The sequence below is a fragment of the Chionomys nivalis genome, chromosome 9 (assembly GCF_950005125.1).
Source record: "Chionomys nivalis chromosome 9, mChiNiv1.1, whole genome shotgun sequence".
NCBI classification, from domain to species: Eukaryota; Metazoa; Chordata; class Mammalia; order Rodentia; family Cricetidae; genus Chionomys; species Chionomys nivalis.
The window spans coordinates 70,060,159-70,084,823 of NC_080094.1; the positions used below are offsets into that span (position 1 = coordinate 70,060,159).

At 41.7% G+C, this 24,665-nt stretch overlaps 1 protein-coding gene across 7 annotated transcripts in view; it reads left to right on the forward strand.

Annotated features, from left to right (window-relative positions):
- Window positions 1-24,665, forward strand: part of Hipk3 (homeodomain interacting protein kinase 3) — an 86,907-nt gene that overhangs the window by 41,488 nt on the left and 20,754 nt on the right. For all 7 annotated transcript variants that reach the window (XM_057780369.1, XM_057780368.1, XM_057780372.1 and 4 more), the window contains 4 exons: window positions 16,386-16,509; window positions 21,501-21,620; window positions 22,729-22,815; window positions 24,237-24,421. In XM_057780369.1, the coding sequence (XP_057636352.1) occupies window positions 16,386-16,509; window positions 21,501-21,620; window positions 22,729-22,815; window positions 24,237-24,421 (516 nt within the window). The remainder of the gene's footprint in view (window positions 1-16,385; window positions 16,510-21,500; window positions 21,621-22,728; window positions 22,816-24,236; window positions 24,422-24,665) is intronic.

Genomic DNA, 24,665 nt, shown 5'->3' on the forward strand with positions numbered 1-24,665 from the left:
TGTAGAGCAGGCTAGTCTCAATCTCACAGAGATCTGCCTGCTTCTGCCTCCCGAGTGGTGGGATTAAAGGTGTGTGCTACCACCGCCCTGCACACCTTATTCCGTTTTATAGTTTCATATCACGTCCATCACTGAGGGAAGTCAAGGCAGGAACCTGGAGGCAGGAGTTGATGGTGAGGGTAGGAGGAGAGTTGCTTACTGGCTTGTCCTTCACGGCTTGCTCACAGAGGCTAGAAGCAGGTATGCGTCTCCTGGAGCCGGGTTATAGGTGGTTGTGAACCTACCTGAGAGCATGCTGAGAACTGAACTTAGGTGCCCTGGAGGACCAAGAAGGGTTCTTAACCACTGAGCCATCTCTGTAGGCCCTCTCCAGACAGTAGTGTACAAAAGTTTTTGTTTTAATAAAGTTTAGTTTTCTATTTTTTCTTTTCTTGTTCATGCTTGTGTCTTAAAATTTAAGAAACATGTCAAATTTAAGGTTATAAAGGTGTATAACTATATTCTAATAATGCATTAAAACTATGTTCTCATAATTTATTGTCTTAGTTCATGTCTCTTTTCAGACAAGGGCAGAATTTAAGTCATGAAACAGAACAGAAACATAGGGTTGATAGGGCTAAGGACAGGAAATTATGTTACTGTATTAATCCACATGCTTATGGTTCTGGTTTTACTGTGTTACCTGCAGCAAGTTACTGACCTTTTTGAGCCTCAGTTTACTCATCTTGAAAATGTTAATAGCTACTTTGTGAAATTAACTTAAATCAATTTGTGAAAATTAATTCAAAATGCAGATAAAGCTCTTAGTTGGGACACTGCATGCACGTCAGAAGTAGGAGCCATGTAGAAGAGTGGAGGATATATGAAAATAGTATCTAGTGGCGATGGTACACTGGCAGGGTCTCCCATGCTTGGTGGCTTACTGCTGCTGTTCTTCAGAGCCATGTTAGTCAGCATAATGCAGGTGAGTTTGTGTGAACTCAGTCAGAACTGTCTCAGAGAGTGAGTGAAGCTGTGCAACATCCGTCCTGGAATAATGCATCCACTAATTTTTTTCATTTCTATATTTGTGTATTTTTATTTTTTCAAGACAGGGTTTCTCTGTGTATCCCTGACTGTTCTGGAACTCTCTTTGTAGACCAGCTGGCCTTGTACTCAGTGATTCACCTGCCTCTCTGCCTCTCGAGTTTGAGATTAAAGGCATGCGCTACCACCATGGCCCAGCTTTCCTGATTTATTTTTATGTAAGGGATTTTTCTTGCATATGTGTCTACACACCATGTGCATGCAGTGCCTTTGGAGGCCAGAAGAAGGGGAGAGGATGTAGAATCCTCTGAAATTGGAGTTGCAGACAGTTGTTGCTGCAGTGTGGGTGCTGGGAATGAAACCTAGGTCCTTTGCAAGAATAGCAAGTGCCCTTAACCATAGAGCCATCTCTAGCACTACTTAACTCCCCCCACCCCGCCCCATCCCAGGATTTCTTTGTGTAGCCCTGGCTGTTCTTGAACTAGTTCTGTAGGTTAGAGGAGGCACATCTGCCTGCCTCTGCCTCCTGACTGCTGGGGTTAAAGGCATGCACCACCACTGCCTGGCTGTTAAGTTTTATAATGTGAACACACCCATATAACCACTACCATGTAGTGGTTTTTGAGACAGGGTTTCTCTGTGCAGTCCTGGCTATCCTGAAACTCACTGTGTAGACCAGGTTGACCTTGAACCCAGAGATTCACCTGCCTTTGCTTCCCCGTAGCTGGGATTAAAGGTGTAGGTCACTATGCCCAGAACACTTGAATCTTTTAAAAAAATGTTTTAAGTTTCTTTTGAGATTGCTTATTTTATGTGTGTTGTGTTTTGTCTGCATATATGTGTACACATGTGCCATGTGGAGGTCTCCTGGAATTGGCTCTCCTGGAATTGGAGTGATGGGTGTTCATGAGCCACCAAATGAGTGCAGAGAACTGAACCCAGGTCTTATGCAGGATTAATAAATGTTCGTAGTCATTGACCCATCTCTCCAGCCCCTTGGGATTTGTGCATTTTTAAAGTTTTCTGGTGAATGTCTATTATCTATTTTCTTAGATGTTTTGAAGTGCCTGTTTTATAGGTCAGTGCCTATAGTTGCCTTCTGCTGATTTCTTCCCTCTGGGTTTGGCATTTGTTTGTGTTTTGTGCCTGGCTGAGAATGTTGTGTGCTAGCACTGGACTGTGGATATGAGAAGTTCTTGGTCTGCTATTTAATATAGTAGCCAGTAGTCTCTGATGCTGGATAGGTGTGAACTAATTCGTTGAAATGAAATAAGTGAACTCATCTCGGCCACATAGTCACACCTGAAGTGGCCAACATGTCCAGGTGGATGACACAGACAGTAGTTGTCATTGTTTTGGACAGAGCTGTCTAGACTTGTGTGAGTGTCTCCTTGGGTGACTTCTGTCAGTTTCAGTGAAGACGCTGGGTGGTGGTCTCTTTCAAGAGCTGCTGGTCTCTTTGTGATTGTGTTTGAAATGCCTGGGCCAGGGCCCCTCTTTCCTACCAGTTCCTACCGTAGTTTTTGTGTTTCCAAGTCAATGAGAGACATTTATAGCCTCTAGGCCACCACCTTCCCTTCAGCCTTTTTGCCTTGCAATTAGTTGGTAACTGTTAGAACATGAGATGGGATACTGCTCAAGTTAGACCTCTATCTTCATCTTCATAGCTGATTCTGGGATACCAGCTGCTTGAGAGACAAGCTGTATCAAGATCCTGTCTATGGATCTGTAAACAGACTCCTCAGGTGCCTGGATTCCATGACAGGTGCCATTCTCACTTTCCAGAGAAGCTTCCAGACCAGGTTGCCAGGCAGAGACATTAGAAAGATAGCAGAGGCAAGTACATCCTCCACCCTTATAATGAGCAGATCTCAAACAGGTGTGCTTCTCCTCTTCCCTTGCCCCACCCCAGTGCTCAGAGGGACACGTGCCTTCCTGGAATTCCTTCCTCTCCTTGCCACCCAGGAATCCGGGCCTGTCTGGCCGTAGGTTCTTGCTGTGAAGCTTTACCCTTACCTCCAATGTCTTTAAAGAAAGGACTCCCAGTTCTGCCCTCTGGACCCGAAACTCTCAGCTTCACGGTGACTGTGTACCTGCCTGTTTATACTGTCAACTTTCTATTTTTCTGTTTGTTTTTAAACATCTAAAACTTTTTTGTTTTTTTTTTCTTTCCTTTATTATTTTTTTTTGGAAATCAAAAAAAGTGTCCTGGAAATCACTTTGTAGATCAGGCTGGGCTTGAACTCAAGAGATCCCCTTGCCTCTGCTTCTTTAGTATTGCTGGAATTAAAGGTGTGTGTCACCATGCCCACCAATAACTTTTCTAATTAAACTTCTTACCCAAAAGGATAATCTAATTTAGCATCTTTTTTTGAACCCCCAAACTCAACCGTTATACCAAGGAACTATAGTTTAAATCCAGTGATGTTTTCTCTTTGTACTGGGACTTGTTTCTTGTTTTTGTCCTGTTTAAATTATTTTCTATAGACTTTTAAGATAGATTTTGTTTTTTAGACTAGTTTTAGGTTCATAGCAAGCCATATAAGAGACAGTTCCTTTATACTCCTGCCCTCACACTCCCCTGCCCTCACACACCCCTGCCCTCACACTCCCCTGCCCTCACACTCCCCTGCCTTTACTCACTCCCACATACACCTCTCCTCCCAGCACTTCCTGTACCATCAACGTGCCTGTTACAAATAATAATCCTACAAATATGCATTATTACCACTCAAAAGTCTGTACACCAAGCTATTTGTTTGTTATCTGGCTTTTACAGTTGGAACCTCTTATTTATTTTGCGGAGTTTAGTTCACAGTGGTGATGATTTTTTTAGAGCCAATATCTCAGGGAATTAGTGATTTTAGTAGGAAATCATGGTGATGATGTTTTAGAGGAGGTTGTTTTCGTGTTCCCTTAAATCTCTGTACTCTAGATTTAGGAGTTAATGTAGTTAGAGCTATTTTGTAGGGTACCCAATATCTGAGAATTTCATTTAAAACATTGAAGTGGAATATATTTTGGGGAGTGTTGTATCTAACTGGATATTTTCTGTCCATTAAATGTTCTTAAACTTTATTTGTTGCTGCTGTATGTGCATATGATGTGGGGAGTGTCCCCTGGCACAGGTGTGCTGGTCAGTTGACAACATTCAGGAGTAGGTTATTTCCTTCCTCCCCTTACCAAACTTGCAGGTGCCTTCAGCAGCTGGTTCAGCTGCTGACCCAGGGAATATTTCTTTAAGGTGTGGTCTTAAGGAACTTGCAGTCTTCTTCCAGAGAGGAGACAAAACCCGTGCTATTATCCTGACTGTTTGCAGAGAGCTCACTTTAGTCCTCGCCAGGCTTTAGCTTAAGACTTTGCTGTCCCACTGTTTTCCAGAAACACCGAGGAAGTCACTCTAGCACTCTTAATTTTAGGTGTGTTTTTGGCCGAGGAGGTTTATGCTATGGCTGGCCTTCCTGGGTTCTGTTACAGTCTGGAGAGGCTGGTATATCCCTCTCATACATGCTGTAAAGAGGATAGGCACTTCGTAAGAACATTTATCTATCTGTTTAGTTCTGGTAGCTGATGATATCTAAACATCAGTATGCAGTGTTGTGGAGAGGGCTTGTGTGACTGGTACAGTGTGCTAAAGTGGAAAAGGAACCAGCCTTGTGCAGAAAGGGCACAAGTGCCAGCAAGATGTGACCCTTCTTTAAGAACAGATCCTCTTCTGTGAGACTAATGGTCCTACAGACCATCATTAGTCTTACAGGTGGCTGGTTACCTTCCAGCTGCCTCTTTACTTTGGGAGTCTCATTTCTAGTGAATGAACCCTTTCACAAGGTATATCCACAGCAAACCTCATTTGTAAATGAATTGATGCTACTGAAATGCCTAACTTGCTTAAGCCTAGAAATAGTAACTAAAGAATTTACTGCAGTGCTGGTGTTTGACTCCAGGGCCTCACCCCCTACCAGGCAAGCACATATATATAGTCCCATCCCCTTTTATATCTTTTAATCTTGAGACAGAATCTCTCTAAATTGCTCATGCTGCCTTAGAAGTCACTCGGGAGATCAGGCAGGCTTTTATTTTGGATTCCTCTTGCTTTAACCACATCTGTTATCCATCCATCCATCCATCCATCCATCCATCCATCCATCCATCCATCCATCTTTTGAGACAGAATCTTCCTGCATTTTGAGCAGAGTCCTGTGTAGACCAGACTGGCTTCAGTGCCTCTTCTGAGACTAAAGGAAAGTGTGTGTGTGTGTGTGTGTGTGTGTGTGTGTGTGTGTAGATTAGAGTATAACCCTTGGGAAAGTCTCTCCTGTCATAGGGGTTCTGGGGATTGAACTCAGGTTGTTAATGCTTGAATGCAAGTGTCTTTATCTCCTAAGTCTTCTAGCTGGCCCTAGGTCTGGTTTATTTACTTTAATGTATATGAGTGTTTTGCTTGTGCACCATGTGTATGCCTGGTGTTCGTATAGGTCAGAAGAGGGCATAGGATCCCTGGAATTGGAGTTATATGGTGTTGTGAACCACCATATGGGTGCTGGGAATATGCCTAGGTCCTCTGGAATAGCAGTAAGTGCTCTTAACTGCTAAGCCATGTCTCCAACTCCTTTAAATTTTTTTTTTTTTGTATGCCAGAAAGGTTAAACATTCGTTGATGTGATTGGCAAACCTTTCCTTTCTTTTCCTCTCTTTTCTTCTCTTCCTTCCCTTTCTTTCCCTTCCCTTCCCTTATCTTTGGCTGTCCTGGAACTCACTACAAAGACCAGGCTGGCCTTGAACTCACAGAGATCCACCTGCTTTTGTTTCCCTAATGCTGGGATTGAAGGCATACGCCCCTATGCCTCCTTTCTTGAGACCGAGTCTCACTGTGTAACCTTGGTTTTAAATAACATTATCATGCTCTGGTAATTTCCTGATTTTGACATGTAATGTTACAGCTGTATAAGAGGCCTCATTTTTAGGAAGTACACTAAATGATGCATTTGGAGGTAAAAGAGCAGGCATATTCTCAACAACTTGAATTTCAAGTGTCCCCAAAATATTTGTTTGTGCTACGACTGTTTAATGATATAAAGATGTGTTGTTTTGCTTGCCTAAGGCACGTGATTGATCTAATGAAAAGCTGAATGGCCAGTAGCTAGATGGTAGAGGGATAGGCAGGGCTGGCAGGCAGAGGGAGTAAGTAGGAGAAGGAATCTAGAGAGAAGAAGAGAGAATGAGGGAGAGATGCCCAGTGCCAGCCAGCCAGGCCGCCACCCAGACATGGAAGAAGCAGGAAAAGTAGGACACACAGAATGAAAGAAAGGTAAGAGCTCTGAGGCAAAGCGTAGATGAATAGAAACAGGTTAAATTAAGTTCTGAGAGCTAGTGGGGCAAGCATGAGATGAGGCTGAGCATTTGTAACTAATAATAAGTCTTCGTGTCTTTATTTGGGAGTTGGTTGGGAGCCCAAAGAGAAAGCCTGTACAGCTGTGTAGCCTTGTTCTAACTTCCTTGTAAATTTAAAGGTTTTTAAAAATATTTATGCACGTAAGAAGGTCAGAGGTGTGTTGTAAATTTAAAGGTTTTAAAATATTTATGCACGTAAGAAGGTCAGAGGTGTGTTGGACCCCCTAGAATTGGGGTTAGAGGTTCTGGTGAGCTTCCGATGTGAGTGCTGGAACTTAAATTCTGTCCTCTTTAAGAACGATACGCACTCTTAACCACTGAGCCATCTCTCCAGCCTAAATTGAAAGGGTTTGAGTCAGGCATGGTGACTCATGCCTGTAATTCCAGCGCTTAGGCGCCTGAGCTGGAGGATCACACTAAGTTCTAAGACTGGATTATAGTGTGAGACATGTCACAGTCAAACCAAACCAAAAGAGAGGGGCAGAGTGGGGAGGAAGGAAAGAAAAGGTTTTAAAATTGATTTAGATACAAGTGTAAGTGGGTAGAGGGGGCACTTAGGAACAGACATCCACATTCATGGATTGGCTTCTCAAGAGTCTCATCGTCTTTTCAGTAGAGTGACCCGAATTTATATCTTCTAAGAGGTTTCTAGAAACTTGCAGAAAATGAAATGTTGAAATCATTTCTGAGGGGGCATTGGGCAGGGTCTCAAGCCCTTAAATTATAAGCAGGTCAGGAGGATCAAAGGAACCATACTGTGTGTAGGCTACAAGGAAGTGAAGACATGTTTGGCTGTTAACATCATGCCTGGTCATCCCTGTGAGATTCCCAGAAGACCTCAGAGCAGAAGAGTAAGGGTGAAGGTAAAGGTCACATGTGTATAGTTTTAAGCATTTTAACACTTTTTTTTTTTTTTTTTGGTTTTCAAGACAGGGTTTTTCTGTGTAGCCCTGGCTGTCTTGCAACTAGCTCTGTGAACCAGGTTGGCCTTGAACTCACAGAAATATACCTGGCTCTGCCTCTGAACGCTGGGATTAAAGGTGTGCGCTTACCCCTCCTACTTTTTATTTATTTATTTTTTGGAAGACAGTCTCACTGTGTAGCCTTGACTGTCCTGTCCTAGAACTTACTACGTAGACGAGGGTGGCCTCACACTCAGGGATCCACTTGCTTCTGCCTCACAAGTGTTAGGGTTAAAGGTGAGTGCCACTAGGCTTAGCCTGTTTTTAGCATAATTTGAAATATATCTCTAAGAAAAGGAATATTAAAAAAACAAGGCATATTATCTGTATGGCAAATGTGCTGAGATTATCTCAGCCTTTGAGAGACTTTATCTAGACTCTGAGTTGGGAGGCCTCTCTCTCTTCTTGTCTCTTTCATTTTTTCCTGCTGCAATGAATGTAAGATCCAAGAGGCGTAACTTCCAGTAAATGTCCGTAGTCTTAGTGATCCTAGGAATTATGTATCTTAATGTGCAGTGGTTGAAGCTCAGCCACCTCCGAGCCCCACCTGCACTTCTGACCGCCACATGGTCATGCCTGGGAACTCATTCTAGTGCCTGTTTCTTCATCTGTTAAAAAGATGTGTATGACTACCAGTGAGCTAATACTTTCTAAAGTACTTAGAAGGGCTATAGCACACTCTATCATAGTATCATAGTATTATGTTAAGTGTATCATAGTATTATGTTAAGTGTATCATAGTATTATGTTAAGAACTTACTATTATTTCTCTTACAAGAGTCTCATCCCAGTCTGGCCTTGAAATCCCTAGGTGTGGTAGCCTAACTTGACTTTCTGATCCACCGCCTCCACCTCCTGAGTGCTGGAATTACAAGAGAGTACTACTATGCTGCTTTTGCTCTTTTGAGGATGAGCCCAGGACTTTGTTACGAATGTAATAACTACATTCCTAGCTCTTGCTACTCTTGTAATTATGTTCTTTAAATATTTTGCGTGCAATGAAAAGTAGGAAAGTGACATGTTGAGAAAAAGGATTTTCCTAGAGTTGGGGTGGGGATTTAAAGAGAATAATGAAGGGTGACCATGATAAAATACATTATATATTTACATACATTTGTGTGTGTACATGAAATTATAAAAAATAAAGACTTGTTGATTGCCTTCGGGAAAGAGATAGTCTTTCAAATTCAGCAAGGTGATCTAAAGAGTTACTAAGTTATGGGCACACAAACCGATTCCTGAGCATCCGCACTACTGAAAAGCCCGGGAGTGGTGGTGCGTACCTTTACCCCAGCACTCGAGCCATAGAGGCAAGTGGCTCTCGAGTTTGCGGTCAGCCTGATCTACAGAGCGAGTTCCAGGACAGCCAGGGTTATACAGAGAAACCCTGTCCCATGGGGTTGGGGGGGTGGGGAGAAAAAAAGATTTCTTTTACACATTAACACTTCTAAGATTACTATGACTAGGTGCTTAGGAAGTGGTTGGAACCTCAGAGCACCCTCTCACCCCTGGCCTGGAGGGAGAGTTAGAAGGCTACTGCTACCAGAAACCTGGATCTCTGCTGTCCTGTTCTGTCTGTGAGTCCAGGCCAAGCCTTGGCTTCCTGTAGGCTACTATAGCTGCTCTTGTCCAGGCTGGCAATGGGCATGTCAAAGCCAGAGGGAGCAGCTATACCCTTTTCAAGATCTTCTTCATCCCATCTTTCTGCGTTCTTTTTCTTTTGCTTGTAGAAGTATGGACCAGTTAACCATAAAAGGCATGTAGCAGACAGTTCCTCAAGTTATGAATTTTTTAAGGTCAGTTAATATTTTCATTTTCTAAAATACTGTGAAAGTATATATAACAAGAACTATTAAAAATGAGCTCTGGACCAGTTTCTATGTTTTCTATTAGTTTGGTTTTCTCCTTTTCTGAGTCAGTTTCATAATTTGATGAGAGAAAGAAGATTAGGAATTAGTTTTTAAACTCTCAGCACAGGGCTGGAAAGATCACTCAGCTGTTGAGGTCGCCCTTGTTGGGCAGCTCACAACTGTCTGTTCCTCCAGCTCCAGGGGAATCCAACGTGTCTGCCCTCCTCAGACACCTGCACTCATACCTACTCACTTGCACAGACATGCACAAATACCCATAATTAAAAACAAAATAAATCTTTAAAAAAAGATTCGGCTCCACTCTTTCCTTGATAATGTGGGTGCAGCATTTCTTGTTTTGCACAGCCAACAACTCTAAACTTGCCTCAGGAACCTTATACTTTACGGAATTCTAGGGTTGACTGCTCTCAGTAGCAGTCCTTTTCTGTGGGCATGTTGCTTACCCGAGGTTTTGATCTTGTAGAAGAACACTGCCGCAGTTTGTTTGTAGAACATTTTCTTTAAACAGTGCAGTGCATTAGTAGTTATTTCCATGGCACCTGACCCATTGTTAGCGCTCAGCAAGTGGTATTTGTTTTTGTTCTACTCCTGAGATGTTCAGTTGTCTTAAATGCAAGGTGGCTAGTGTGTCAGAGTCCCTTGGCTGCTACTTGTTGAACTCATATATTTGGTTTCACAAACTGTTCCTTAATTTCCTGGGTTACAAAAGCTTTGTTAAAACGCATTGCACAGATAGTGATTGCCTGCTCTGTGCCAAGCAGTGTTCTTCTAGGTGCGGGAATCACAGCATTGAAACAAAAAGACCAAGTTTTTGTGGCCTTCATAGAATGTGAACTCTGCTGGAACAAGGGGGAAAGAGACAACGAGCAGATGTATTTATCAGGAGCTAGATGGAAAGCCAAATGCCAGAGGGTGGTGGAACTTCCTCTTGTTTAAGGTTGTGAGACAGTCTTTGTAAGCAAATGACTGTTAGGCAGAAAGACAGGTAAGAAAAGGGAATCAAGTCTAGCTCCTGTCTGGAATCATTTCCTAGCTAGCCTTATGTGTAATGGTTTTGAGCAGGTTTGACGTGATATTTAGGCCAATGTAGTTGTTCGTAGCATGCAAGAAGATGGCAGGAAATACCGGTGAACCTGATACCTGAGGCAACTGTGAGGATCGTTCACTGAGATAGGATTCTACTGGGGTCTCTGGGCGAGGGATGTGGTGGAGTGGTTTGTGTTACTGTCTTGTTGCTAGACTGAGGTGGGTGGGAGAGGACAAGGACAGAGCTGTTGACATAATCCAAACAAGATGTCAACCTGGATTAGACAGTAGAGCAGTGAAGGTGGTCTGGAGTGGTTGAATTTTGGATGGATTTTGATGCTAGGTAGTGGGATTTGTTAGTAGATGTGGAAAGTGAAAGACTCCCCTGTTTGATTTTCCTGCCTTGGGGGCTTAGAAACTCAAGATGGGGGAAAACTGGAAGAGTGGGAGTGGTTGGAGGAGACCAAAAATTCTTTTTACTATGTCCAATTCGTGATGACTAATGGACATTTGAGCCAGGGTGTGGACTAGATAAATGGATTAAGAGATACATATCCCTCCCCAGAGCATTCCTCTTTTTCTCTCCTCCGTCCTATGTCTTCCCCTTCCTCTTTCTCTGCTGGACACCAAACCTGGGTTTTGAACATGCTAAGCAAGTGTTCTTTGGCTAAGCTAAGTTAGTCCTCAATCTATCATTAACACAACTTAGGGTCTATATCCTGATAAATGGATACATAAAATGTATGCAATGGAATAGGTGCTGTTTAGCAACAAAAAGGGATTATTAAGAATATAGCACTTGGGAGGCAGAGGCAGGCGGATCTCTGTGAGTTCGAGACCAAAACCAAAAAAAAAAAAAAAAAAAAAAAAGAATATAGTACATAAACAAAAGCTGGTAACCCATACCTTTAGTGCCAGAATTTAGTAGGCAGAGTCAGATGGATCTCTGTGAGTTCCCCTACACTCTGGACTACATAGTGAAATCTAAACTGTCCAGGGCTACATAGCCAGACTCTTTTGTTTTTGTTTTTTAAAATACAGTATAAAGAATGTAGGTGATTGGTTTATTTCACTCACGTGGGAAGTAAATGTATAAAGAGAAGGTTATGTTCAAAGTTTGCAGCTAGGCACAGGAGTTCAGGGAATGGAGCTAAGACATGGTACAGTGTGACTGATTATTGAGAGCATTATGCCTTTGTCCCAAAACCTGAGTGCTGTAATGGTTGCACAATTCTGTGACTGTCCCCAAATGCCCCAGAACAGTGCTGTTTAAACAGGGATGTGAATGGCATACAAAATAACTTAGTAAATCTCTTATTTTATTAATAAGTACTGTAGCATGAATTCTAATTGTTCTTAATAATAAAACATAGAGTCAGATATTAGGAGGTAAGCGCTGATGGATCAGAGAAGCAGTGCAGTCAGCCACCAGGGAGACCTTTTGCCTCTACCAATGCTCAAACCGAAGGGGTGATTCTGTCCTCAGACTGCATCCTCAGACTGCCTGAACTCCTGTCTCCTCTTGCTGCCATATGTTCCTCTCTATGCCCAGCCATATCACTCTTGTCTCCACCTCCCTAGTGCTGGGTTTAAAGGCGTGGGATCCCAAGTGCTGGGATCACCTTTGTGTGAGCTGTTTCTCTTTTAGACAGATTCAATCTCATGTAGCCCAGGGTGGTCTTGAGCTAACAGAGATCCCACTGCCTGGCCTCTAGTGGCTTAGCTCTGCACTCTGATCTCCAGGCAAGCTGTATTTGTTAAAACACAAACTAAGCGTCACTACAAATTACTTTTTAAACATTTTAGGATAGGCTAACTTGGGACTTGTTATATAGGCCAGGCTGGTCTAGAACCCTCTACCTCCATCTTCCTGCCTCAGCCTCCTGAATGCTGGCTTGCAGGCCCCTCCCACCATGCTTGTCTTGTCCGGGTTTTGTCATTGTTTGTTCTGAAAACCTCTCCCACATCTACCTTTATCTTAGAGAAGATTTCAGGGCTTTGTAGTTTCATGTTTACTGAGATTAACCGTTTCTTTATCTTTTATAAGTTGGTGTTGTGTGTCTCTGTTGTCTTTATTCTCTCCAAGTAAGGAAAGCATGCAGATACACAGTTTTGGAAGCACAGAGCAGGACTTGCCTTTTAATTTTACTTAGTGATGTTACTGATGGAATTATCACTTTTGTACTTAAGAAATTATCTGATCATTGCCTTAAAGCTTGATCAGACATGGGTTTTGTTCTTATGAACACTTAACTCGGGAGTAGCCAAACATATCAGCATTATGCTTAGTTTATTGACATCAAGAAATGAGGATCAGCTATTTATGATCTCTGCATGAAAAATCACTTTCGTGGGATCTACTTTATGATCAGTTTTCCTCCCTCTTCTCTCTCCTTGCACCCCAGGACCTCATGCTTTCTAGTGTTGAGCTATATCCATAGCTCAATACTTTCTTGATGAATATGCCTCAAATACAAATTTATAGTTTTGTGGCATTTCCAATGATAGCCTGTGGTACCTGTCTTCTATGGGTATACTTGTTGCCAGAATTGGACATACTGAGTTACTAAATCAAGATAACCCTTTCCCTAATAGAACTGGATTTCATCTGCTAGTAGTTGAACATTTGGCTTAAGCACATAGGTAAAAATGGAACAACAAAAAGAGATGTTCCATTAATAGCCATCTTTTCTGAGTGACCCTTCCTTCACTGCATTCTTATTTGAAGAATTGCAAGCATTCTCTTCCAGTGCTCTATCAACAGTCTGTCAGCCCATTCGGAGTTCTATTCTCTCATTGAGGAAAATTTCCTTCCAACTTGCCAGTTTCCAGTGTTAAACTATGTTTTATATCAGTGTTTCAAGTTTTTAAAAAACAGTGTTTACTTGTAATGAACATCAATAAATTTGACTAAAAACACATGGCGTATATATATGTATAAGTATATACATTTCATGTATAGACTTTGTTACCATATAATCTCAACTTTGGAGCTGTGGGCTTTACATTGGACTTCTCATAAAGCAAGACTTCAGGTTTGGTTGAACTGTTCTTTGAATAGACATATTTAATGTACAATGCACAAGTGATAACTGTGTACACAGAAGTCTGTTTATACAAAAGTATATTTCCCCAGCTAGTAAAGGATCTGGAATCAACTTGAGTTACTACAACAATAATGTATTCTTAAAATGCATAGTTCTAAAGTTTGGGTTTTTGAAGCAGAGTCTCTGAGCTCAGAGTGACCTGGAATTCTCTGTGTTGTTGAGGCTGGCCTGAACTCATTACATTCTTCCTGCCTCAGTCTCTCAAGTAATGGGATTGCAGGTGGGAGCCACCACACCTGGCTTAAAGTTTTCTATTTCAAGGCCAGCTAGTAGCAACTTTGCTTCCTGTCAGGCTCGTCTAGATTGCAGGTGCTTCCTTATGTTGCTTTTCCACTTTTCCACAGCAAATTCATACCATGGTGAATGACTCCAAGAGACTGGTGCTCATGTGAGCTCACAGAAACCATGACAGCAAGCACAAGACCTGCACAGGTTCAAGTAGACAAATGCCCAGCTTGGAGTCAGGGAAGTGGATACAAAGTCCCATCCCCAACCAAGAAGCTGTTTGCAACTGAGAGTGACTGTGGTGTATCAACACACTCCAGGACAGGCCCTATGTCCAGTATTGATCTGCACAAAAAGATTCTGTGTGTGTGTGTGTGTGTGTGTGTGTGTGTGTTTAAGAGAGAGAATTTGGGTGGGTAGGTGTGATCTGGGAGGCATTGGAGGTAGGAAAAGAATATGATCAAAGTATATTGTATGAAAGATTTGAAATATATATTAAAGGAAAATGTCATGGCTAAACAGAAATAATTTGGTCACATTTGTGTTGGACTTGGTTAAATTTACTACCTGTTTTATTATATTATTATATATTTTATAATCAGGTATTCTTAAAGGAAATGACTGCTTCTTGGGCCATAGGAGGAAATGAACAACTTGAGTCTGGAATATCCGTTATGCCAGACGTGTGAAAATAGGAGCCCTTGGTGAATGAATACACTTTGAGGCAGTTCCAAGTGGCCAATTCGGGGAAAATTGGTATCAAAATAATTATAGCAGTGGATTATAACCCACTGAATATAATAGGAATTCACTAGTCTGAATTCATAGAGGGAAATACATGAATAGATTTAAAGGCTATTATTTATTTTTGAGGCGGAATCTTGCCTATGTATATAGCTCAGCCTAGCCTCAATTTCTCTTCCTGCCTCAGTCTTATAGGAGTGCACACCATACCTGTCTCTAATGTATAATGAGGAAAGCAATATTTATATGGTTTTAAATGGAAACTTTACAGAATAAGTGAATTACAGTAGAAAAGGAACAATTTAACACATCACCTCAGTCAGCTGATCAGAATGAACATTAGTAATGGAATGTAGTGATGACACTGTGCCATCTGATAAGCCTGACAAGGAAGCAGCATCACCATGGCAGACTGATAGCAGTGATTGGCTTTCGAGGAACTATCAGACAAACCCACACCGAGGGACATTTCTGCAAGACTAGACCTATGGTATTTTATACCAGAGCCAGGAATCAAGCAAAGATTTCGTTTGCACCTTGGATAAAGATTAAAAGGCATGATTCTGAATTGGGTTCCTTTTACCAGAAAGGGCATTTTAATATATATTATTTACATTTATTTAAAGTGTGTGTGTGTGTGTGTGTGTGTGTGTGTGCATGCATGCACCCATGTGTTCAGGCACACATGTGCACTTGTTACCCTGGAGTTACTTCCTCTTCCTCCCATGTGAAGTCCAGGAGCTGAAATCAGTTTGCCATGTTGGTGGCCTGTGTACCTGATGAGCTGTTTCATTGATCTGACATTGTTAATACATTTGGCCATTGGGAGGCTTAGATAGTAGAGATGTTCCTTGCTCAACTCCTGATGTTTGTAATTATATTGTAGTTACACAGGAATATATCTGTGTTTGTATGGCAACATGGCCAGTTATTCTCAATTCATGTAGGGAAAATACTAGTTGTACTGTGTTGAAACTCTTGGGATACTGAGTGTTTTAAGTTAAACACAGCCGTAGGCCTATCGACCTAGGATAACTGCATGGCTCCTTTGCAGTTAGACAGCTGCACGTGGAGTCTCTCTTAACGTGTTAGTTCTTACATAGGAAAGCTGCATGAAGTACCAGCATAATTGATCTGAGGATGATGCATTTTTTTCCAAATAACCAAAGTGTTTTAAGTTCTAAGATACTTTTTTTTTTTTTTTTTGAGACAGGGTTTCTCTATGTAACAGCCCTGCCTGACCTGGAACTTGTACAGAGATTCACCTGCCTCTGCCTCCCCGGTGCTGGGACTAAAGGTGCAAAGCCCATCTTAATTGTTTTATCTTATACTTTTAAAAAATTATCTTAAAAAACTCTAAAATTCTTACGAGTGTTGGTGTTTTGCCTCCGTGTAAGTCTGTGTACCACATGTGCCTGGTGCCAGGGGAGGCAGAAGAAGGCGTAGTTACAGACGGCTGTAACCTGCCATGTAGGTGCTGTGGATTGAATTGTGGCCGCAGACAGCGTTCTTAACCACTGAGCCATCCATCCGGCCCTGTACTGCACTTTTACTTTCAAGACTGAATGCACTGAAGTAGTCTCCAGTTACGTGGCTGTTACTGTTGTGTTTTGAAGTAACATGTAGGTCTAGGTCAGCTTTTAACTTCAGGAATTTTTGTTTTCATTTGGTCTTAACTTTGACTGCCTGGTTTTCAGTTCTGTTGACATCACAAATGTATAATGATTTTTGCCGGCTTTCTTTCTGTGTATTCTTCCTAATCTGCTGTAGCTTGCAAAGCAAGGTCTGCGTTGATTTCTTAGTGTTCAGATCTTGCTGAGGGAAAGGGCTGTGGAAAGAGACTCCAGGACATGCTGTTCTGCTCACAACCCCTTCACCTTAGCGCTGCTTAGCACTGGGCTTTGAAGAGTTCTTAGAGTCACGTTACCGTAAACAAGATTTCTCTGCTGCTTTAGAACTTTTCTTAGAATGTCAAATAAAATCAGCATTTAAATTAAAAAGGAACCTAATTTGTTTTTGTTTTTAAATTTCAGAGCTCCAGAGATTATATTGGGTTTGCCATTTTGTGAAGCCATAGACATGTGGTCATTGGGATGTGTGATTGCAGAACTATTCCTTGGATGGCCACTCTACCCAGGAGCCTTGGAGTATGATCAGGTAACAGAACTGTCATAATGATTGGAGTTGGTAGAAAGTCAGAGTAATTTATAGTCTGAGTCATGCATGATTCTATATGCACCGAATGTGACTAGCTCCATAAAGTATCTAAACTTAGCATCTTACGGAATTTAAATTCACTTAACATTAGATCTTGATTTAAAAGCTCCTTTCTAATGTCCCAGTAATGCATTACTTACTCTTCCATTGCTGTGATAAAACATGAAGAAGGCAGCTTCCAGAAGGAGGCATTTATTTTGGGCTTACAGTTTCAGAGTCCATGATGATGGAGCATAGGCAACAGGTGCAGGTTGGCTGGAGCTGCAGCTGAGAACTCACACATCAAACCACAGACAAGAAGCAAAGAGAGCTAGTTCAAATTAGCAAGAGTCTTTTGAAATTCAAAGTCCACCTCTACTGAAATCCCTCCAGCAAGGCCACATACCTCCTAAGCCACCAGTTGGGGACTAAGTGTTCAAATGCTCAAACTTATGGGGGACATCTTATTCAAATTACCGCAGATAAATTTTTATAAGTTACAATCTGCAGACTTCAAACCAGTTTTTAAAAATAATTCATCATCCAATATATCATATAATATTTAGGTAATACAGTGTTTAGCTTTTGTTTGTTTGAGGCAGGTTGTTAGTAGGTAGTGCAGTCCCCTGTCTTAGGGCATGTATCTCTTTGCCCAGGCCTGTGTAACTTTTTCTTTTTTGAGACAGGGTCTCCCTATATAGCCCTGATTGTCCTGGAACTCACTACACAGACCAGGCTGGGGGTTAACTCACAGAGATCTGTCTGCCTCTGCCTCCCAAGTGCTGGTAGTAAAGGTGTGCACCACTCTGCCTGGCCTTAATTCTGAGTTTTATTGTTGATTATCTATATCAAAAAGGATGTGAGGGGCTAAAGTGATGGCTCAGTGGTTTAGGACATGTTCTGCTCTCTTAGAGGACCTGAGTTTTGTTCTTAGCTCCCACATCAGGTCACTCACAACTGTCTCCAGCTCCATTTGATGGAGCTGCTAGAGCAGGGCTGGTTCTGAAGGACTTGGCCGGCCACCCAGAGCCAGCATTCCAAGCTGCCACAGTGCCGAGGCACAGCGTGCTGCCAGAAGCATGCATGTAGACTTCTGGTTAATTCATGGCATTGCGTAGTCCTGTGGGCAGGCACCATCTAGTGGCAATTCCAAGTTGAATTGCTGGTGTCCTCTGGATTTGGACTTTGATGTCTTGGGCAGCTCATGTTAGTACTAATAACTTTGATGGTGAGTCACTGTGCTCCCTCCTTTATATGGAGGAGAGACAATGGCACCCACCTCCACATGAATAGGCTTGTTGGGTCACCATGGTGATTTAAAGACAAAAGCCTGAGCCAGACCTGATTTCTCTAAATCCTGTAATTTTTTTTTTTTTTTTAAAGACAAAGGAGTAGGGAGACTAAACAAAACTCAGAATAGGTGTTATCTGGTTTAGAGGAACAGTATTTTCAGAGTGGGTGTTCTTCCAAAGGAACTGAAGAAAGTGATTATCATGAGGCACCAATAATTGCAATTTTCATTCAGTTTTTAAAATCGTTATGTTTTAAAATACAACACAAATATATCTTAATCTTAGGGAATTTTTCTCCCTTTTGAGATAGGATTTCACACTCCAGCCCAGGATGACCTGGAATTCACTAGATAGCCCATGCTGTCCTCAAACCTAAAGAAATACTCTTGCCTTGGCCTCCTGAGTGCTAGGGATTCCCAGTAACTAGAAGTATTTTTACAAATGTCAGTGTTTCGTTTTCATAGATTCCATCTGGCTCCTAAGGTAGGTGTCAGATCACTACAGAATGCTCTTCTTTGCCTTAGCTGCTCCCTGGCTCCGGCTGTCAGTTGTCTCAGAGCACTGAGGTACTCCAAGTAAGATAGTGGGTTCTTTTTTGTTTTTTGAAACAGAATCTTAGGTAGATTAAAGTGGCTTCAAGCTTTCTTTCTCCTAATTCTGTATTGGAAGTGCTATGATTATAGTTGTGTGGCGTCATGTTCAACTAAAACCTTTGTGATCCCCCTCCCCTGGCTCAGGATTGAACTGTGTTCTACCACTGAATTATAGCCTTAGCTTAGCGCTCCCCCCCCACCCCGTTTTTTGAAACAGGGAATCTTTGTGACACAATCCTGACTGTCTTGGAACTCACTCTGGAGACCAGACTGGCCTCCAATTCACAGAGATCCACCTGCCTTTGCCTTCCGAGTGATAAGATTAAAGGCCTGTGCCACCACTGCCCGGCTGGTATAGTATTCTTTAAAGTACATTATTATAGCCGGGCAGTGGTGGTAGACACCTTTAATCCCAGCACTCGGGAGGCAGAGGCAGGCGGGTCTCTGTGAGTTCGAGGCCAGCCTTGTCTACAAGAGCTAGTTCCAGGAGAGACTCCAAAGCTACAGAGAAACCCTGTCTTGAAAAACAAAATCAAAAATAAACAACAAAATAAGTACATTAGTACTATTTTTAACCTTACACTGGCAGTGGGCAACAGTAATATTTCTAATTTACTTACTGAGTTCCTTCCTGGCGTAGAAACTACTATTATAAAACTTTACATTCTCCACGTCTCTGGGATACTTACTGTCCTATTTTCAGATGAGGAATCTAGATTACAGAAAAGTAGTTGGGGAGGTGGCTCAGTGGCCTTGTTGCACTTGTCATGTGAGGACAGGAGTTTGAATCCCAGATTCCAAATCCCAAATTGAGAAGATGGATCAGGAGATGCATCTGCCAACACTGAGTTCAGTAGAGAGACCCTGCGCATGGAGAGCAATTGTGGAAAAAATACAGCCTTATCCAACCAAGGATAAGATTATACACTTGCAAACATAGATGAACATGGACTTTTCCCACATCACAATGTTCTCACACACATGCAAACAAGCATATATACATGACACCACACCCAGACACACATGATTAAAAAGAAAGAAAGCTAAACTACCAGAGGCAGTTTGCCTCCAGAAGCCACTAACAGTGGATCACGTCCGCATGCCTAATGGGTAGCGATATTCCCAAAGCAGCCTTGATACAAAGATGGAAAGTAAAAGGTACAACCAAACCTGATCTGTACTCTTGTGTCCCCCCCCTTTTTTGGTAGTGGCCACCTTCTGGACTCCATTCTTACCCCAATAGTGTCAGTCTAGCCCCCGAGAAGGGTTTTTCTCAGTCTGCCTTAGTTTTTTTTAAAATACCCAACCAACCCTGTTGTCCTGTCCTAAAATTTGGGTTTCAGGGAAGGAACAACTCATGCCAGTTTATCATTTTGTCCTGAGATGGTAGCCTTTTATATCTCTCAGAATTTTTATTGTTAACCCCTCTTCCCCCCCACCCTAACATATCTGAGGCTACTTCAGCCTTCTGAGTGTGAGCTACTATGACTGGCAAAATAGTCTTTATTTTCTGTTTTGCTTTTGTTATTAATAAAAGCTTTAATAACAGAAGTGGTCTTTTGGTTTTCTGAGAAAAGGTCTCTATATAGTCCTGGTTGTCCTGGAACTTGTTTTATATAGACCAGGCGAGATTTGAACTCACAGGCATCTATCTACTTGCCACTGCCTCCCAAGTGCTGGGATCAAAGACATGTACCATATTGTCTAGCTGGCTAAACAAAAATTTTAAATAAAAAGATGGTAGCCATTAGTATGTAAATAAAATGAAGCCAGCTGTGGTGGCATATGCTTATAATCCCAAAACTCCAGGGGGCTGAGGCGGGATGATTGCTTTGTGTTTAAGGCCAGTCTGAGCTATATAGCAGGACTCTTTCTTAACCCTCACCTCACTGTGCACAAAATGAAAGGAATGAAAGGCCTTTATAAAAGTGACTGTTAAGAAGACAAGATTTTTTATCTTTATTTTTGAGGCTAGAAGATAAAGGATTTCTCTTAATCTGAGAGGAAGGAATTAAAAGAGAAAAGAACTTGAAGTTGAAGAAGAAGATGAACTACTACTTAATAAAGCAGTGTCCAAGGTTAAACTGGAAAGAGGGAAGATGGAGAACCTTTTTGGTCCTGTTGTATTTCCCCCGTTCAAGCCTGTGCTTATTTCTTGTACTGAGCAGTTAGAGAATGTGAGAACCACCATCACAGGCTGATGTGTACCAGGCACTGTCGTGTGTGTGGAGGGTTGGAGAGTAGAGTGAGAGATGGCAAGGGAAAGGGACGTGCACCAGCTGGTGAAAAGCAGGATGGAGAAGAATCTTCATGAAGGAGAATGGGGTTGCTGGGAAGACAGAGTTACTGTTTTTTCCTGGCTTGGTGTGTATAATGAATAAGGTGATATTAGAGCCCAGAACCGAAGGAAGAGTGCTATGTGATGCCTAGGCCAGGTAATGTTAGGGGGCTCTGCCAGGAGGGGTGTCAGTGTGCTCCTTGGGAGGGTGCGTCTGTAACCGTCGGCTTTCTCACGTAGACCACCAGACTTTCTGTCTACGCTCTTCCTAGAATAGCTCGTCTGGGCCATCAATCCAATCCCTCTCTTTCCTTCCTAGTAAGTTGTTGGGTTGGGAAGAGCTCAATGGTAGGCACTTTCTTAGCATCTATGGGAACATGGTTCAAACCTCCAGAATTGTCCGCCTTATCCCCAAAGGTATCATCTCTTAACTCCTTGTCCCTTAATGCTCTTTGTATTTCCAGGCTTTGAACATGTTGGTTTCCTCTCTTGATTTATATAGAACTTTAATATTTTACATTACATTAATAATTTACATATAACTTGAATATAGATCAAATTTTTCTCAGGAAACTCTTGACTACAATCGTTTTAGGTGCCCTTCCCTGTCTTTTCTTACAGTGTGCATTTCCTGTGTATTTAAAACACTGCAGAGTCCTCAGTGTGAATTTATTGAGGGCATAGATGATATCTTTTTCTTCTTAACCTGAGATCTAGTGTAGTTGCTGACAAAATGTCCAACGAATGCCTGTCATTGAAAGAATAAATTGTTTTTAAATTATTTTTCAGATTCGATACATTTCTCAGACTCAAGGTTTACCAGGAGAACAATTGTTAAATGTGGGTACAAAATCCACAAGATTTTTTTGCAGAGAAACAGATATGTCTCATTCTGGTTGGAGATTAAAGGTAATTAACTAAAAATAAACATATTTATTATTAAACAGTTTTCTAAGATGCCTCATGGATAATGCATTCCATACCTGTTTTTATTTTATTGCTTATTCTCTAACAACTCAACTTAATTCATCTTTAGTGTTTTTAAAGTGCATATATATGCATATATATTACATTTGTTATATTTCTCACTCAATTATATACTAATAAATACTGTAGGACAGGGTCCAAATCTGTTACTATCTTTACCAGCTTTGGTTTCTTTTATAGGGTTGAGATAGCTTTCTTAGTTTGGTTTACTGTTGCTGTAATAAGCACCATGATCAACAGCAACTTGGAAAGTTTTCACACCCTGATGATAGCCCATCATTCAAGGAAGCCAGGACAGGAAGGAGCTCTAGCAGAAACCATGGAGGAGTGCTGCTTACTGGCATGCTCCCATCCCCCCACCTTTAAATTAAAAAAATTATTTTAGATTTTTTTTTTTAACTGTGTTTTGTCTCCATGTATGTATATGTACCACATGTGTACCTGGTGCCTCGAGAGGTCAGAAGAGGGTGTCAGATCCTATGGACCTGGATGCTTGTTAGCTGCCATGTGGGCTCTGGGAAACAGAACCTTGACCCTCTGTATAAGCAACAAGTGCTCTTGACCAGGGGCTGTTTTTCCAGCCCCTCCGCGTGCTGTCTTACATCACCTGGGACTGCATGCGGAGGTGTGGCACTGCATCAGTGATCTGGGCGTCCCATAGTGGGATGGGCGTCCCACATCCATCATTGATCAAGAAAATGTCCCACAGTCTTGTCCATAGGCTGTGCTAATGGAGATATTTTCTCCACTGAGGTTCCCTCTTCCAAGATGATTCTGGTTGTCTCAAGTTGACAAACTCAACACAATCCAGGGTAGTCTCCAGCTTGATCGTCCCGTGTCAGCCTCCTGAGTACTGGGCTTACCGAATGCGCCATTCATGACTTCATATTTATTCATTAACTTGTATAAAAAGTACATTTCTGCTTGTTGCTCTTTTTGAAACAACTACACTTGGTATTAGGCTACTTGTGTCAGGCTTAAAGGCATATGGAGAGTAATATGTTCTTTTCTCTTGAATGTATATAATAAGACACTGGAAGAGCATGAGGCAGAGACAGGAATGAAGTCTAAAGAAGCCAGAAAGTACATATTCAACAGTCTGGACGATATAGTGCACGTGAGTACTGCAGTCGCTTTGTTAATCTTGTGTGCTGAAGGTGACCCTAGAGGGCCAAGGATTCAAAACACAACACTCAGTTTCTACTTTTTTTTTTTTTTTTTTTTTTTTTTTTTTTGTGTCTCAAGATGAGATTTTTCTATGTAGCCCTGGCTGTTCTGGAACTCACCCTATAAACCAGGCTGGCCTCGACTCAGAGATTGCCTGCCTCTGTTTCCTGTTGCTGGGATTAAAGGTGTGAGCCACTACTGCCAGGATCTCATTCATTTCTAAATCTTACTTTTGAAGTGTTTGAAACAGAATTAATTCATAATTTTCAAGCTTTCAAGCTAAATTGTATTTGTCTTTATCAGAGTTTAAATTTGCCTATGCTGTCATTTTCTAAAGGTTTTAGCGTTTTTGTTTTTGTTTTGTCATCAAAAGGAAAATGAACAAGAAGACTTTTTCCTGTCTTAATAGGAATAGGTCTGTGTTTAGTAACAACGTTTGGGCTAGTTTTTGGTTTTTTTTTGTTTGTTTTTTTCGAGACAGGGTTTCTCTGTAGCTTTAGAGCCTGTCCTGGAACTAGCTCTTGTAGACCAGGCTGGCCTCGAACTCACAGAGATCTTCCTGCCTCTGCCTTCTGGGTGCTGGGATTAAAGGCGTGCGCCACCACTGCCCGGCTCAACGTTTGGGCTAGTGAGATGGCTCAATGAAAAAAAAAACACTGGCCATGCAAACCTGGTGACCTGAGCTCTGGCCCTGGAACATATTTAAAGGTGGAAGAGAAAGAGAAGAACCTACTCCATAAAGATGTCCACGTGTTCATACATGTGCACACACACATATTCAACACAAAGATGTCCACACACATGAATGGGACTCACATGGGCATGCATACACGGACATACACACTTAACACCCAAGCACTCAAGACAGACAGAGACATATACACACAGAGAGATATATACATGCACACAGAGACACACACTCAACACAGTACACATGCATGCCCTTACATAGAGATACATATACAAACAGATGTATTCACTCATTCACTTATGCAGTAGTAATAAAGTGGTTTTGTTTCTTTGTTTTTGTTTTTTTAAATACTTTTTTAAGACAGGGTTTTTCTGTGTAGTCCTGGCTGTCCTGGAACTTGTTCTGTAGACCAGGCTGGCCTCAAACTCAGAGCTCCACCTGTCACTGCCTCCTGAGTGCTGGGATTAAAAGTGTGTACCACCCAGCAAGTTTTTTTTTTTTTCCTTAAATTTCCTACTTTGAGTGAATCCTGTTTGTTACCTCAGAAGATTTTGTAGATTTATGAACTTCAGTTCTTTTTGTTTCAAATAACTAGTTGACTGGTATTTCTTTTAAGATGTGAATTTTAACAAACACTTCTTTTTATCTTTATTTTATGGCTTGAAACTTTGATGTCATAGGTGAACACAGTGATGGATTTGGAAGGAAGTGATCTTTTGGCTGAGAAAGCTGACAGAAGAGAATTTGTTAGTCTGTTGAAAAAAATGTTGCTGATTGATGCAGACTTAAGAATTACTCCAATTGAGACACTGAACCACCCATTCGTTAATATGAAGCATCTTCTAGATTTCCCTCACAGCAACCAGTATGTCATTTTATAATCTTTCATAGTGTGTTTTAAAAATGATAGGTATATAGAAAACCAGTGTCTTCACTAGACATTAATAAGTCTAAAGAGATGGAACCACGCGGACCAGATGGCATGGACTAGTATGTGGAGAGTTGAATTAGAACACAGATTGGAAGGCCAGTTTCACTGCTGACCCCAAGTGTCACTGAAAATGGGAGTGTTGCTACTGGGGCAGCGAGGGCATAGGAGAGAACGTCAG